Source organism: Rhinichthys klamathensis, unplaced genomic scaffold, assembly GCF_029890125.1.
Source record: "Rhinichthys klamathensis goyatoka isolate OS25496 unplaced genomic scaffold, OSU_Roscu_1.1 h1tg000059l_1, whole genome shotgun sequence".
NCBI classification, from domain to species: Eukaryota; Metazoa; Chordata; class Actinopteri; order Cypriniformes; family Leuciscidae; genus Rhinichthys; species Rhinichthys klamathensis.
The window spans coordinates 860,591-877,553 of record NW_026606604.1 but is presented as its reverse complement, the minus strand read 5'-3'; the positions used below and the strand labels follow the sequence as shown (position 1 = coordinate 877,553).

Genomic DNA, 16,963 nt, shown 5'->3' with positions numbered 1-16,963 from the left:
GGCGGATGGGCTACAACAGCAGAAGACTCCACCGGGTACCACTCATCTCCACTACAAATAGGAAAAAGAGGCTACAATTTGCAAGAGCTCACCAAAATTGAACAGTTGAAGACTGGAAAAATGTTGCCTGGTCTGATGAGTCTCGATTTCTGTTGAGACATTCAGATGTTAGAGTCAGAATTTGGCGTAAACAGAATGAGAACATGGAACCATCATGCCTTGTTACCACTGTGCAGGCTGGTGGTGGTGGTGTAATGGTGTGGGGGATGTTTTCCTGGCACACTTTAGGCCCCTTAGTGCCAATTGGGCATCGTTTAAATGCCAAGGCCTACCTGAGCATTGTTTCTGACCATGTCCATCCCTTTATGGCCACCATGTACCCATCCTCTGATGGCTACTTCCACCATGTCACAAAGCTCTAATCATTTCAAATTGGTTTCTTGAACATGACAATGAGTTCACTGTACTAAAATGGCCTCCACAGTCACCAGATCTCAACCCAATAGAGCATCTTTGGGATGTGGTGGAACGGGAGATTCGCATCATGGATGTGCAGCCGACAAATCTGCGGCAACTGTGTGATGCCATCATGTCAATATGGACCAAACTCCCTGAGGAATGCTTCCAGCACCTTGTTGAATCTATGCCACGAAGAATTGAGGCAGTTCTGAAGGCAAAAGGGGGTCCAACCCGTTACTAGCATGGGGTACCTAATAAAGTGGCCGGTGAGTGTATATATATATATATATATATATTTATATATTATTCTTATTCTTATTTTTTTTTAATACCACACACAGAATAATAATTTAGGGGATTTCAAAATGGTAGTCACGTCTTTGTAGTGTTTATGTGGCCATGGTCTAGTCACCAGCCCCATAATAAACAGCTCAATTTCTAACTCAAATCCCATTTTCTCACTTGCATGCATGTGCGAGCTTAAATAAACAAATCACATGCACAGGCACACAAGTTATAATCAACCGTTAAACTGTGAGGATTAAATAGCAATCTGCTCATCTCCTTACAACAGCAAAGCAAGCAACATTTTGTGGAGGTATAAAACTAGATTCAGACCACACACACACACACACACACAGATAGTACCCACATTCGCTGACTCATCACTTTGTTTAAGATTTATTTCCCAGGCAAGAGTTCCCTGCTTTCAAATATCACTAAAACAATGCCTTCTCTGTTTATTAACCTACACAATGACCTTGAGCCACATCCTGTGTGAAACTGTGCCTTTGGGAATAAACTTTATTATCACATAAACCAGTGACTCAGGAGTTACTGCAGGCTGCATTAAAGTTAGTTTCTACTGACAACACACTGAGCGGTTCATACCTGGAGCTGTTTATCTCCTGTTCAGCTTCAGGCTCCTTAAATTAAACATTTTAATGTTTAAAGAGATTAAATCATATGGGTGAAACTCATGGGTGAAGCATCACTACACACTATGGAGTTCACTTGAAGTGAGAACTCGGTGTTAAGAATTAGGCAAATAAAACTTAGCGTCAGATATCACTTTGTTTTATGTTTAATTCAAATTGCATATGTTTCTATGTGGTGTTTGTAAAAAAAATAATACAATTTAAAAAAATAAATAAAATAAAATAAAATAAAATAAAATAATAAAATAAAATAAAATAAAATAAAATAATAAAATAAAATAAAATAAAATAAAATAAAATAAAATAAAATAAAACCCTAGGAGCAGTGTTCCTTTCAAGGGTGCAAAAACGTCACAAAATCTAGAATGAGACAGAGGAAGTGACCCAGACAATCTCTATGAGTCCAATGTCCTAGTGTCCTCAGATCGAGGAAATGTCCTACACTATCTCTAGCAGTCTGGTGTTCTTTATCTGTCCCAGATAAAATCAATTGTACAGATTTGATTAGGATGATTTGTGGTTAAGGACAAAGCTGAGGTTGTAGCAGTCAATCACTGAGACTCTACACACGGCTCGAAGGAAACTCCCAACTTAAGCCATACTTTCTTTTGTCAACCACCCTGAAATACACATGAAATACAGCCCTAGATTTATGTCACTCATTTTTCCCCTCTTCCTACTCTCACATAACTGACTTCACAAGGAGACGTTTCAGAGTGGCAGTTCAAGAAAAAGTTTTTAAAAAATCAATTTTCGGAGATCCCTGAAGATCTTTTTGAGTACATAATCTCATAAACATGTATAGTTTATGAGTTTTTAGCACAGTCTTTGAGTGAAGTGCTCATAAGTCCGAGTTAAGTTATGCAAGCCATAACAAAAAGTGCACTGAGCCATGAAACTCACTTTAATGAATATTGTCTGTGTTGAATAACCCTTTGCCAACAGGAATAAAACACAATTCAGTTCATTAACATGAGGATCTCTTGATACCTTGAAGTCCTCGTCCCGGAGTGAAACACTTTGTCTGTTCAAAGGCTCGTGTCACGGTTGCCCCTTTCAACAAACTGGTGATGGACTCCACCTGAAAATTAAATCAGTACATCATAGGAAATACATTTTTAATTTGTTGACTAAGAAAATATGGACAAACTCGCCATGAGTACATTTGGGTTTCAAAACTCAGTCCCATTGGTGTTATTAAACATAAAGAGCCCAAGGAGGCAGTTTGCACAAACAAAAGCCCCTTCAACTCCCACCCCGTCAGCCGGAAAACATTTGTGCTGCGTGTGAACTGGGAGTGTTGCTCTCCCGGAAACCTGCGTGCTATAAAGCAAACAGCAGGCAAGAAGGACGCAGTGAGCCGCACACATTCTACATTTTACTGGTGATTGAGACATCCTCATTGAAAAGTGTGGAGAGTGAGACAGAACAGATTGATCTCTGGGGGAAAATGACTACAGCCGTGGGGCATTATGTGAGGGGCTTTAGCCTGTTTTTAGGTGTCAAAGAGGTCAAAGGTGAAGCTAAGTCTTCATAAGAGCAGATGGGATAAGCAAAATGGAAGCAAAACAGCTATGTGCGTTATTTAATAAAACTACATATTTTTAAAGAATAATTAAATAGTAAACTTTAGTTATTTTTACTTTATTTTGAATATTAATGAAATTATTCAAATTAAATTAAAATATTACATATAAAAATGAATGATTATTAATTATTTTTATGAAAATATAAATGGGTAGCTGAGATAACATTAAGTAATGACTTGCTCTGAATGGAACCCATTTAGGCTACCCATGAACATTAATACAGGAAGAAGTACTTTAGAAACCAGCCTTTATTAATTATTATTGCAGAGATGGGGTTTGGGCATTGAGTGCATTGTGTACGTAATTAGACTTTTTGATCCAGACACTTTTTATTTCACCTATATGTCAAAACTATTTTAAACAAAGTTTTTGATCATCATAATACAAATCTTAATTTTTAATACAAAACTTTTATTAATGGATTACATGTCAAATTCACACTTCAAATGTCACACTGCCAGACCACATAAAGAAGCTGTTAAAAAACACTTAAGAGTTAAGTTAAGATAAGTTAATTAAGTTTGAAATGAATTAATATTAGGGCTGTAAAAAATAACGCATTAATGCATGCAATTATTATTATAATTTTTTCTCAGTTTAACACATTAAAAATATTTAATTCAATTAACGCATTATCCGTTTTTTTTCCGTCATCCTTTGGCTGTGGTACATGATGTTTCTACTTTGAAGATTCAATGTGAAAATATTACAGTATAAAAATATATTAAAAAACTTTAATGTTAGGTGCGATTAATTGCAGAAAAATGTGTGATTAATTTGTTATTTTTTATCGATTGACAACACTAATAAAAATATACAAAAAAAATGTATGTTAGTGAGATTAATCGCGATTAATTACAGAAAAATGTGTGATTAGTTAATTTTTAATTGATTTAAAGCACTAATTAATATACACAAAACTAACACTGTTATTAATAATATAACTATAATAACTATCATTATTAGTATTATTATTGTTATTTTTAATATATATACTAAATTTTACATGTACAGTTCACATGAACAAAAGTTCACATTACATACATGTGGATGTATAAACTTGCTAGACCAGACAGCAAACACACACCTGACTGAAGAGATGCTCCAGGAATCCATGTAGCTTCTTTTGTTTGTCGTGAGATATCCACACACTGGTCGGCATCTCATCACCTGTACGTGATTGATTATGTGTGTGTGTGTGGAGAGAGGGTGAAGCGGTAATCATTAGAGGAAATACACATTTAACACAGAGCCCTTAACACGTTGGTTTCATTAGTGAGCTATTGCCATAACAATGCAAACACGTCTCTCGACTCTTCAGTCTTTCCTGTCCCTCTCTTCCTCCATCTGTTCAGCAGTTAGCATCAAATGGCCATCAATTTGGCAGACGCTGTGTTTTGGCGGGTTCTGTTTGACTAAGTGGAAAATGCGTGCTTGATGTGCAGTGCAACGAGATAAGAATCAGTCTGAAAGGCATATCCAAGCTCTTGCCAAATTTGAGTCATGGAGGAGTGAACTAACAATGGTGTTGTGTTGTCAGATGTGTGCAGGATGATGTCTGGTTGCGTTACCTGAGTCCATCTCATCACTGTGCACATAAGAGCTGCAGTGACTGCTGCAGATGCTGTTGAAGGACGCGATGGAGTTCCTGTTGCTGTTACAATCACTGGAAGCAATCAGATGAACATTCATGTGTTACAAACAAATTATGACTAGTAATACCCAACAATGGTGCTGCAGCCACAAACAAACAGCCCACATTAAACGACATTCCTAAATACTTCTGTAGAGTTTTAAATCACAAAAAAGCTCCTATTATGCTTTTTTGAATATTACCTTTCATGTAATAATATAGCTGTTTGTGAAAGTAAAAGGTCTGCAAATGTTCAAAGTGCACAATGAATGGATTTGTTGTCTCACAAAAGAAAGAACCGATTCTGAACTGCCTGAAACGAGCCGTCGGTAATTCCAGTCTTAATTCCTGTTCGAACCTACGCAGGTTTGTAACAAATTTGCTTAATGCAAGTCTATGGTCTTCATTGAGACTTCATGTCGAGAAGCTCCATTTTGCATACACTTCCAAAGGATTAGAGCCCGGGCTCGAATTGATACATTAAAACCAACACAATCGTTACTGTTCGTATCACTGTGTATCAAGTGTTGAGGAAGCCTCCGAAGCTGAAATTCAGATATGGTAATGGACGTTTTGTTTCTGACAAGCGCTGTAAGCGGTAGACTAATCACAACAGATTGGGCCATCTGACCAATCAGAGCAGAGCAGGCTCTCGGAAAAGAGGGGTTTAGAGAGACTGAAACTTTTATCAAACCATTTCAGAAACAGAGAAAAGAGGTGATGCTGCAATGTATATTATGAAAACATTGAAGTGTTTTTTGACCTTGGATGCATGTAAACATTGTAGGAGACCTTCAAATTACAGAAACCTTCAAAATAGCATAATAATTCAGATCACCGTAAATTCTTCTGAATTTACTAATTTGTAAACTCAGTTAAGCCTGAAACATAAGCCTAAAACAACATACCACACCATGTGCCAAACACAAACAAACATCTTTCTTCATTGACGGCCACTCAAATGTAGCCGTGTATTTTTTATTTGCGAAAAAAGTATATGCAGTAATATTGTGCAATATTTTTACTAATTAAAATGATTGTTTTCTATTTGAATATGTTTTCAAATGTAATTTATTCCTGTGATGTCAAAGGTGAATTTTAAGCATCATTACTCCAGTCTTCAGTGTCACATGATCCTTCAGGATTCATTCTAATGTGCTGATTTGGAAACATTTCTTATTATTATCAATGTTGAAAACAGTTGTGCTACTTAATATATTTGTGGAAACTGTGATAATTTTTTTAACAACCTTTCGTAACCATGAAAAAATCTTTAGTCACTTTTGATAAAGCTGTTGCATCCTTGCTATATAAAAGTATTAATTTCTTTAGAAATTGCTGACCCCAACCTTTTGAAATTTGTGCCTAACAAAATTTCCTTCAGTTATGACTGTATTCACAATATAGCGCTGCCTCTCGTACCTCATTGCTTACATAAATTAATCAAAATACATGCAATATTCTATTTTGTATATTGTAAGACACCACACCTGTAGGAGTCCCTGTTGCTGATAGTGTCGTGACCCGAGTCCTCCTGCTCGTCTCCGGTCACATTAAAACACACTTTCTTCCCGTTGCGTTCACTTTTTTCACTCTCACTCTCAGCTGAAATGTAGCTCTCAGTAGGCTTCCCTTCAGACCCGGTGGGATGTGTGATAGAGGAGAGCAAACTGTGGGAAATACAGAGAGAGAGAGAACCAGAGAGATAAATCACACATTAATCACACTGCAATCTATGTGCAATAAAAGAGTCAGAATCTACACCTCCAGAAACATGTTCACGACTCACATAAACAAAGGGAAAGATACATCACTTTAAGACTGTTTCAGTGAACCAGAGGTGGACAACACAATAAAAAAGATAATTGAAATATGATCAAATGAAATTATTGAAAATAATAATAATAATTATATAAAATAAATAAATACATTTTGATCGACTTGTCCTGCCGAATTGAAATGAAAAACAATTTACCCAATAGTATTTTGATAAACCGGGTTGCCATTTGGCCGAAAAACAACTCTCTCCAATATTTTAAATTTGGACAATACCCATTTCAACCACTATCTGTCAATATTATACTACACCTTTCATTTATTCTTTGTCTAATTTATTGTCTTATTCCTGTTGTTTGTGGATTAATTCCTATTGTTTGCAGCTTGTTGTAGTTTGTGTTGTGGCTTATTTCCAATATTTTGTGGGTTTTTCTGTTGCTTTTTCGGTTTTTCGGTTGTACTGCATTTTTTACTTTTATTCACATTTGTTGTGCTATATATCCCAGGGTCTCGAACAACTGTCACTTCCCAAATGGAAGTGGTTTTAAGTTATATTCCAAACATGTTTTGGGAGGATCGGGCACAGCATGTCAGAGAGTTGAACGTGTGAGGATGACCAGAGCCAAACAAAAGTTTGTGCTTGGCTTCCGGACAACAACTCAAGGAAGTTAGAGGTCCTACAAATATGAATAACATCAAAACACGCATATACAGCTGTGTCAACAGTCATAACTCCTCTAAGTTCGCCTCCAGGAGATTGGCGAAAAAAATTTAGACGATGCTGGCAAACTTGATGCTTCTCACACATGGGGACATTTAAGTTATATTTTCAATTTGGTTTTGAGGCCCAGTCTCTCCACACATGAACACACTAACATGTCAAGCGTTGTTTGAGTTTCAGACAACCCCCTCAGGGATCTTTAATGAGAGGGGACACATAAACATACTTGTTACTCGTGGAATATGTTCCCTTATGAGCGCAAACCGTAACTCTAATTCTCATCCTAACAATAAACAAAACCTCAACGAAATCATTTCCAACCAAAACCAATTCTCTGAGTGAGAAACGCAGGAAACTTTCCAGTGATGCCTCACTTGTGAGAAAGCCTGAAGGCCTCTCAAGCTGCTCTAGTTCTCCAACTATGCAGTTTGAGGCTGTTTGATTCCGAATTTGTCAGAAACCGACTCCAATTCTGATTCCTGTTTGTGGAAGTTGTGAGTTGATTCCAAGAATCGATTATTCACTGTTGTTTTCGATTCTATCTTTTTAAGAGGCCATATAATGCCAGTTTACAAAGTCCTGATTTTGTTTTTGTGGTCTAGTTTTTTATGCTTGAATGAAAAAAAAACACGTTATATATACGCTATTTTTACACATATTTTACAGAATGGATGAATTAATGAATAGCTCCATAGAACTGAAATTCTCTATTAAAGAGGAGTCTGTTCCATTTGATGAAATCGATTCCAACCTTTGGAATCAATTTTCAATTTCCAACACCTCAGAATAAAGGAATTGATTATTTTTGGAAACGACTCCCAGCCCTAACAATGTTCCCTATTGGTAAAGCAGACTGGTCGCCACCATCGAGTACCATTCTGTCGACATAAAAAAAAAAAGAGCACCCACTGCCGTTTTTGTGCTGGAGCTTAATAAGGAAGTGAGCGCAGCATGGGGCCTTGAGGGGCACGGAGCATCAAAGTGTGAAGAAATGGAGGAGGGGAATAATGATGAGACTCTGTGGGGGAGATCTTGGTTCGGGTCCACGGGTCTCTCTGCCTACGGTCCTTTATACACGAGTGCTTTCATGTGACATATGAGGCTCTTTACATTCAGCTAATGTCGTGCAGCTGATTCAGCACTTTCAACTATAATCAGAATGTGACTTCTGGTCAAATCAGACATTCAAACACTAAAGAGATCACTATCTGAAACATCTGACAAGATAGATCGGAAACATCTGCATTGCACTAGAAGAACAGTATAGAAATAGAGCCAAAGCTAGAGCGAAACAGATTGTGATATGGGATTTATGGTATGCATATATATTATATGGTTAAACTGTCCTTTGATTCTTCAGAGAAAAAGTGAAGCTGTCTAAAAAAAAAAACTTAAAGACTTAAAGTCAACAGTAAAACCCATTTGCAAACCATTTGGAAGAACGTTAACTGATTCATGATTTTTAATAACGCTAGAAACATCTATTTGTAATGGGTGGTAGCAGGAGAAAACAGGCAGACACGTGGATCTAAATGCAGCGTTATTTAATGGAAATAATAAAAACAAATAACAAAAACGCAATTTTCTGTAAGCAGAAATGGACACGCAACAAAGGAACAAAACGGCAAGGAAAAAAACAACCATTACATTCAACAACTGACAAAGCAACGAGAGAGGACTATAACAAGGACTATATATACACAGAGGCAAACAAGCTTAACAAGATAACAAGTTAACAAGACACACCTGGGAAGACAATCAAGGGAAAAATCTACAAAGGACTAAAACATGGCACTCAGGACAGGAAGTAACATAAAAGTCCAGGGACAAACAAAGAGCTCATATGACAGAGCCTCACACGACAGAGACCACCACGGCGGAGCTGGAGACCACCACAGTGGAGCCAGTGGAGGTGGAGACCACCATGGTGGAGCTGGGCGCCACAGCGGAGCAGAATGCCATGGGGAGTCAGGGACCAGGTCAGAGCAGAGCCACAGAGTACACAAGGTTTGGGGCCAGCCTCCATGGCCGTGACAGGGCAGACAAATAGTTCATAGTTGGCCTCTGCTGCCGTTACAGGGGCATAAAGGGTTCAGAAACAGCCTCCAGCACGGAGAGTTAATCAGCCTCCTTGGCTGTAATGGGGCCATCGGGGACACAGTGAGTTAAGAGACAGAGGCTGTGACCATAACAGAGCCGACAGGGGGAAAGTCTCGGGAGTAGCTGTAGCGGACATCGCTGCCTTGGGAGGAGCTGTAGCAGACATCGCTGCCTTGGGAGGAGCTGTAGCAGACATCGCCGCCTTGGGAGGAGCTGTTGCGGACATCGCCGCCTTGGGAGGAGCTGTAGCGGACGTCACCGCATTGGGAGGAGCTGTAGCTGACATCGCCGCATTGGGAGGAGCTGTAGCAGACGTCACCGCCTTGGGAGGAGCTGTAGCAGACATCGCCGCCTTGGGAGGAGCTGTAGCGGACGTCACCGCATTGGGAGGAGCTGTAGCTGACATCGCCGCATTGGGAGGAGCTGTAGCTGACATCGCCGCCTTGGGAGGAGCTGTAGCGGACATCGCTGCCTTGGGAGGAGCTGTAGCAGACATCGCCGCCTTGGGAGGAGCTGTAGCGGACGTCACCGCATTGGGAGGAGCTGTAGCTGACATCGCCGCATTGGGAGGAGCTGTAGCAGACGTCACCGCCTTGGCAGGAGCTGTAGCGGATGTCGCCGCCTTGGGAGGAGCTGTAGCGGACATCGCCGCCTTGGGAGGAGCTGTAGCGGCCGTCGCCGCCTTGGGAGGAGCTGTAGCGGACGTCGCCGCCTTGGGAGGAGCTGTAGCAGACGTCGCCGCCTTGGGAGGAGCTGTAGCAGACGTTGCCGCCTTGGGAGGAGCTGTAGCGGACGTCGCCGCCTTGGGAGGAGCTGTGGCAGACGTCGCCGCCTTGGGAGGAGCTGTAGCAGACGTTGCCGCCTTGGGAGGAGCTGTAGCGGACGTTGCCGCCTTGGGAGGAGCTGTAGCAGACGTTGCCGCCTTGGGAGGAGCTGTAGCAGACATTGCCGCCTTGGGAGGAGCTGTAGCAGACGTTGTCGCCTTGGGAGGAGCTGTAGCAGACATTGTCGCCTTGGGAGGAGCTGTAGCAGACGTTGTCGCCTTGGGAGGAGCTGTAGCAGATGTTGCCGACTTGGGAGGAGCTGTAGCGGACATCGCCACCTTGGGAGGAGCTGTAGCAGATGCTGCCACCTCAGGAGGAGGTGTAGTGGTTGACACTACCTTGGGGAGGAGCTGTAGCCCCAAGACGGATCCAGTAAGCGTGATGGTACTGGCCAGTGGTGTACTTGACGGGCCAAGCTCCATGGCTGCCAGAGGTTGAGGAGCATGAGGAGACTGAGGAGCAACAACACCACCCAACCACCCACCCACCCCCCCCCAACAAAAAGAAGTTTAGTGGGACCTTGAGCGGTCAGAGTGGGCTCCTCCTCCACCTCACTACAATGAAGGGGGATCCATTCAACAGAAGAGCATAGTCCAAAAATTCAGAAAGCGACCCTCGAGAACACTATTGAAGAGTTATGTTTTTCGTGGTTCATTAAGTCCAGAGGAAAAAAAGGAAATCAAATTATGGAATGGGGTGTGGTAAGCAAATTCACGAATATGGTCCTCGAGGGAACGCTGGCCCTGGGGGAGAAGGATCGAACCCCTTCTACATCCATGTGATTTCAGTTGTTCTGTAATGAGCGGGACCAGGAGACAATTAAGGGAAAAAACTACAAAGGAATACAACATGGCACTCAGGGCAGGAAGTAACATAAAAGTTCAGGGACAAACACAGAGCACATATGACACTATTAAAGGTGGGGTATGTGATTTTCTTTTTTGACCATTTTTTCAAAATCACTTGAAATCCTATTCCTAACCCACTTACAGCACTGAAATGAAAATTAAGCAATTTAATCATCTGTGGAACGGGCAGGACTCTCAAAACTCCAGCCAATCATTTCCAAGACCACCTAGAATCATTGGATAGTAAGTGCGTCAATCAAACGGTCGTGCCATACCCCCCTCCCCCTCACGCGCATGTCCCCTTCGTAAGCATACTCAAAGCTTGTGACCCAGTCACAGTTTTTTCGAATGGGTGGAGTCAGAGCCAGCGTTGGAGGAAAGAAGGTAGGACCTTTTGAGTTGTGTATTTTCAAAATCTGCTGGCCGTTTTGCAAATCCCATACCCTACCTTTAAGAAAGCAAATAGAATACATTTTGAATTTATGTTGACTTTTAGAGTGACTTTAAGTCAGTGGTTCTCAAGCCACTGTCCACAATTATATTCAAAGGCCCACTAGCCTTTGCTTTGTTTTTCAAAACTTATTTTAAATTATGGGAAATCCTAGTGTCTGTAAATAAAAAAAGTGACTAAAATATTTCTGATTAAAAGGATTATGATTTCAGGATTTTTAGGAGATTTGATTTCTATTAGTTTCTGTTTCTTTCTCCCCATTCTTTTTAACCAATGAATTCACATGACTCTTCCAGTCATTTGTGATTGAATGGACAAGGATAAAATGTTTTGTCATTCGAATAAATTATTTTAGAGCTTGTAACTAGTAAAATATATATTCATTACAAACATGCCTATATGATGTTTTAAGATTTTATCAATTTACATTAGCTTTCTAGCTACAGAAATCATATTTCCAGGTACAGAAATCATTTTAATCACATCACATTCTAGAGTGTGGGAATCTACTTTCTTTATAAAAAAAAAATAAAAAAAATAAAAAAAAAATTAAGGGGGTGAGTTTAAATAAGAAATATCTTGATCTTTACTTTTAAATTTTAAAGGCCCATTCACACCAAGGAAAATAGGTATAATGAAAAATCATTCTAAATATTAAAAAAAGCATTTCAGTCCATTAGAATTGTTAGAATCACTCAAGCATTGTTATACGATGACTGTTATAATGAGCATACACTTGCAATCCACTCTTAGAATAAACAGAACGATATAGTCCGCTGGTGTGGATGCTATGGTTATTGCTATAGTTATTATCCTTAGTATGAATGGGCCTTAAATCATTTTGAGCCCCCCTTGGAACTTTGCTGAGGACCCCTAGTGGGTCCTACCTCAGTTCATCCATTTGATTTCATCAAATGAAAATTGTCATTTTTTACTCAACTCCTTGCTGGTCCAAACCTGTAAAACAATTTCTTCTTCTGTGGACTACAAAAGAAGATATTCTTAAGAATGTTCCAACTGATTTGTCCATATAATGAAAGTCAGTGAGGTCCAAAAAACACAGCTTGCACCCCATTAACTTTCATTTTATGAACAAAAGACAATTCAGCAAATTTTTCTAAATTTCTTCTTTTGTGTTTCACAAAAGATAAAGTCATTTTAAAGCTGAAGTCGGCAAGTCTGGCAGATTGAGTGGACTTAGGCAAAATTTTGAATGTTTACAACTCTCATGCCCCTCCCCCACTATCAACGAATACCCTCCCACAGAGTTCGTGCTCGTCAGTGCGTGTGCACCAGGTTATCTGTGAACGCGCCCGTCTAATCAGCATCCATCAACACCATGGATATTTGGAGGTATGCTGCCCTGGCTAATCTACCGATTGATTGCAATTGCTAACGTCATTTATACTCTAAATGAGCTTACTTGATTTGTTAGTGTTTTGAAAGCGAGATACATCCGCCATCACTCTTCGTTACTGCGCAAACTTCAGGCGTGTGCATGTGATTGTAACGTGCGCGAGGGGTGGCGTGTGCCCGATCTGTGATTGACAGTCAGATCTCACACCCCCCTGCGCTGATTGGACATGATGATCCGGGAGCTGTGGATTTTTGCAAAACAAATAACACGCTCCAGGTGGAGTTAGAAGCTCTGTTTTTTTTTCTAAAACCACTTTATTTATGTTGTTCTGTCGGATTATAGTGTCGACTTCACTGAATATGATCAAAAAAATGTTGCCGACGGCAGCTTTAAGTCACACAGGTTTGGAACGATATGAGGGTGGTAAAAAGATGACAGAATTTTCATTTTTGGGTCAACTGACCCTTCAATATGGTTATACAGTACCAACAAACACCAGGCACCGTCTGAAACCATCCACTTCTGACCTCTTCATGCTTTGCCTTTCTTAGCTTTTTCTTCATCCCCTGCAACTGTAGAGATCAATGCACTTCTTAATCAACAGTAGAGTCAGAGGCTTCCAGAAGTGGCTCCAATGAGCTACTCGGTTGCTATTTGCCCCATTATTCCTTCATGATAAGGATGGCTGTCTGACAACCACCTCCAGGCAGTCATTACAGCACTCTCTCTTGCCCAGGGCTGTGAGGAAGGTAATTATCTCCCCACCAGATCAAGGATGGCCTTGCCAATAAGCACACTCATAGACCTTCAGCCAACAAATGGCACTGACAACCATATGGCAGCAGCAGAGAAAGGTGACGCCCCCCACCGTAGATCAAGACTACTGAAATGGCTATCATGTCCACAGAGGATATGACCATGTGATTTCAACCAAATGATGAAAACTCAAAGCCTGATAGTGATAATGATGGATGTTTTTTTTTATTTATACTATAGGTGGTATGACAAGAATTGGAAAGGAAGGAGGGACAGAGAAAGGAGTTTCGTAACGCAGTCTTGTTAGGCACTTGTGCCACTTTGCAGATTACTCAGCAAGAGTGACATTTACAGTGTACTGCCTGAGTACAGTGCTTTGTGGCATTTTTTTTTTTTTTTTTGCAGATTTCCATTTTGAAATACGGCCGACCTCAAAGTGTCCCATTTCCTTCAAGGTGTTAATGTGCTTACAGAAAATGAAACCATCAACAGCTCAGCTCAGCTCAGACAGGAAGTATCCCACCCACCCCCTTTCTGCTTAAGTGTGTCCAACACTTACACACACACACACACACACACACAACACATGTAGTTGTTAGAGGAAAAAAAAACATAATGCAAACTCCAGATGTTGGGTCATGTGAAATGCGCAAAGATTAAATTGTTGCTGGTATAGTAACATCCCATAGAGACTCTATCAGTCAGTCATAACTGTCACATCAGGGAACAATATGCGTAATTTCTGACGTCATTTGATTTCGAATCTAAATAAATAAATCTTGCTAAAATCTTATAATAAATAAAACGATGACGTAAGTTTAGTCATGTGACGCATATTGAACCCATAGATATTCATGATTATATCGGTATTGTGCTTGTTATTCACTTTCATACAGTTGCTAAAATATGTTACCTTGCACACTCCTCATATCACAGTCCAGCAAAGATGACAGAAAATTCACTCGCATTTGCTGTGCTGCGGCAAAACATGAGAGCAGTTGCACACTGAGTGCGACCTGGACGCATCGGTGAATGGTGAGATATTTTGCTAAATAAAATAATCCTGCCAGAAGAACTGCGTGATAACTTGATTATGTCTTGTTCTATCTGTATCATCTCAGTGAGCATTTGTGAGGGTTTACGCATGCGCTGAGAGGTGAATTTAACGTTTTCTGACGTTTCAGTGTGGATGAGAAACTTTTGGAAAACGCTAATGTAGACAGAAAACTCAGTTTTCAAATCTATCCAGATTAATGTAGACGTAGCCTTAGATTTTGATTCACTTAAAAAAATAGAGTTTATGACAGGTTAAAGGGATAGTTCACCCAAAAATACGTGTGACGTACAATGCAGAAGAGCTGCGCTGTTACACTACGTGAACTAACTCGAGGCCCACAGAGAAGGAAATTAATAGTTGAATAAAGTCATTATTTTTGTTTGTTTTTAGCGCACAAAAAGTATTCTCGTCGCTTGATAAACTTAAGATTGAGCCACTGTAGTCACTTGGACTATTTTAACGATGTCTTTAATAACTTTTCTGGGCAGGCAAGTTTCAGTCCCTTAAAGGCCTATGGAGGAGTGATCCAGCTCTCAGATTTAAAGTCCCCATGAATTCAAAATTGACCATACTTACTTTGTTTGCCTAAATTGATCGTTTTGTGGTGAACAATTCATCCATGCAACTTGCATGATGCAAGTCAAACCACACAAACAAATTTTTTGGCTTCGTAATCTTTAATCAAAATCTGAAATTTCCCCTCCCCTCTGCGTTGGAGGACCTTCCCTGATGACGTAGGTTTCACGGTTTGGGCGTCTTCTTAACATCCGTAATCACGCCTCTCCAACTGACAGTAGACAGGCTGAATGAAAACACCTACTTTTCTAGATCCAATCAGGTGCTAGTTGGGAAAAAAGCCACGCCCACTATTTTGCCTCATTTAGTATTCCGTTTCTCTCGGAAATACGTCACAACACTGGAGAAAAGTCGTTTGCAACTTCCGGTTCACGGGGACTTTAATAAAAAATATCTTAATTTGTGTTCCGAAGATGAACGAAAGTCTTACGGGGTTGGAACAACATGAGGGTGAGTAATTACTGACAGAATTTTTATTTTTGGGTGAACTATCCCTATAAGTATTGTTTTTTTTACAAATGCTGTACAAGGCTAAACCAACACCCCTGATGATGATATATCAGATAGGCCATATATTAAACATGTTCATATGACAAAACAGATATTACCAAATAAAAACGTCATACTCATGAATCTGGGCGGCGTAGCACTCCATCTCTTTGACGACAGTGGTGAGTTTGGTCAGAAGCTTGTGGTAGGCGTCCAGAATGAGCAGGTCATCCTCTCGTAGCAGGAATCGCAGACCGTGACCTTCAGCTCTGCTCAGACTGTGTCCGGATGGAGCAGCCATGCTGGTGATACTATGCTGGACGTAAACCATGGGGTTCAGCTTACCTGAAAGCACAAACCAAATGTAATAGACATGAACTCATTGCTCCCTAGCAGTCTCTAGTTGTACATTCAATTTAGGAATATATTTTCACTCACCCTGCTCTGAATTGCGGCCTCCTTTCTCCAGAGTATTTTTCCTGTTGTCCAGCTGGACTCCGAAGGCACTTCCAAGGGAAGTAGTGGTCTTGGGATAAGACACCTCCATTACGTTGATGTGACAGTTGGTGGGGCAGAAGTCACTGCTGTGTAGAGGGGAAACCTTAGACTTCGCCTGCTTGAATGTGGGCCAGGCCCGGTTCTTCAAAACCCGTGAAAACTGAGAGCAGAAACGGATTAGTGTAAGATACAGTTTATGAACAAGAGCTTATTGGTTTTTTATCTAAATCATCTAAACCAGTACTGCAGTACTAAGAAAAAAAAAAAAATTCCAACCAGCCAGGCTTCAATAAGGGCTAGCCACAGGATATCATTGGATTGAGTCTGGTATACTAAAATGCAAAGTACAGTATGGCTCAGCACTTTCCCATCATGCCCTGCTCCAGTTTAATCTTCAGATCTATAAAATGAACAAAAGCTCAATCTATACAAAACAGTCTATAAATACACCAGCCCACCGGAATCACCTACTCATCCTGGCAATGGATGTTCCTGTTTGACAGATAGTATATTAAACTGTGCTGGGAGAAAAAACTTAAACCAGTCTAAGGTGGTTCAAGTCAACAGGCTGGTTCTGTAATCATGAACAACTAGAAAAAAATCATTTAAAATCATAAGTAATAAAACACAGAAGGACGTCCATTGACATCGGCCACACATAATGCCCTTCTCGTAGAAAATCTATCAATCAGGGGTAATTTATTTACAAAGCAAAATTGCTTGTTAATGGTTCCACACTGCACCTGAAATTACAACCATTAAACTTGCATTTGAAGTTACGGTTTCAGGCACAGGAGTATGTAATTAAATCATCTGACAAGACCTCAATGTTCCCCTTGAGCAGGGTTTTGAACCTCGCCTTTTTCCAACAATGACATAACAATTGTATGG

At 40.3% G+C, this 16,963-nt stretch overlaps 1 protein-coding gene across 1 annotated transcript in view; it reads right to left on the bottom strand.

Annotated features, from left to right (window-relative positions):
* The window catches only part of prex2 (phosphatidylinositol-3,4,5-trisphosphate-dependent Rac exchange factor 2), a 155,553-nt gene that overhangs the window by 50,631 nt on the left and 87,959 nt on the right, over positions 1 to 16,963 (bottom strand). Inside the window, exons 24-29 of the mRNA XM_056248832.1 lie at positions 16,013 to 16,232; positions 15,712 to 15,919; positions 6,110 to 6,289; positions 4,558 to 4,652; positions 4,074 to 4,156; positions 2,388 to 2,478 (exon numbers count right to left, since the gene is read on the bottom strand). Coding sequence (XP_056104807.1) covers positions 2,388 to 2,478; positions 4,074 to 4,156; positions 4,558 to 4,652; positions 6,110 to 6,289; positions 15,712 to 15,919; positions 16,013 to 16,232 — 877 coding nt within the window. The remainder of the gene's footprint in view (positions 1 to 2,387; positions 2,479 to 4,073; positions 4,157 to 4,557; positions 4,653 to 6,109; positions 6,290 to 15,711; positions 15,920 to 16,012; positions 16,233 to 16,963) is intronic.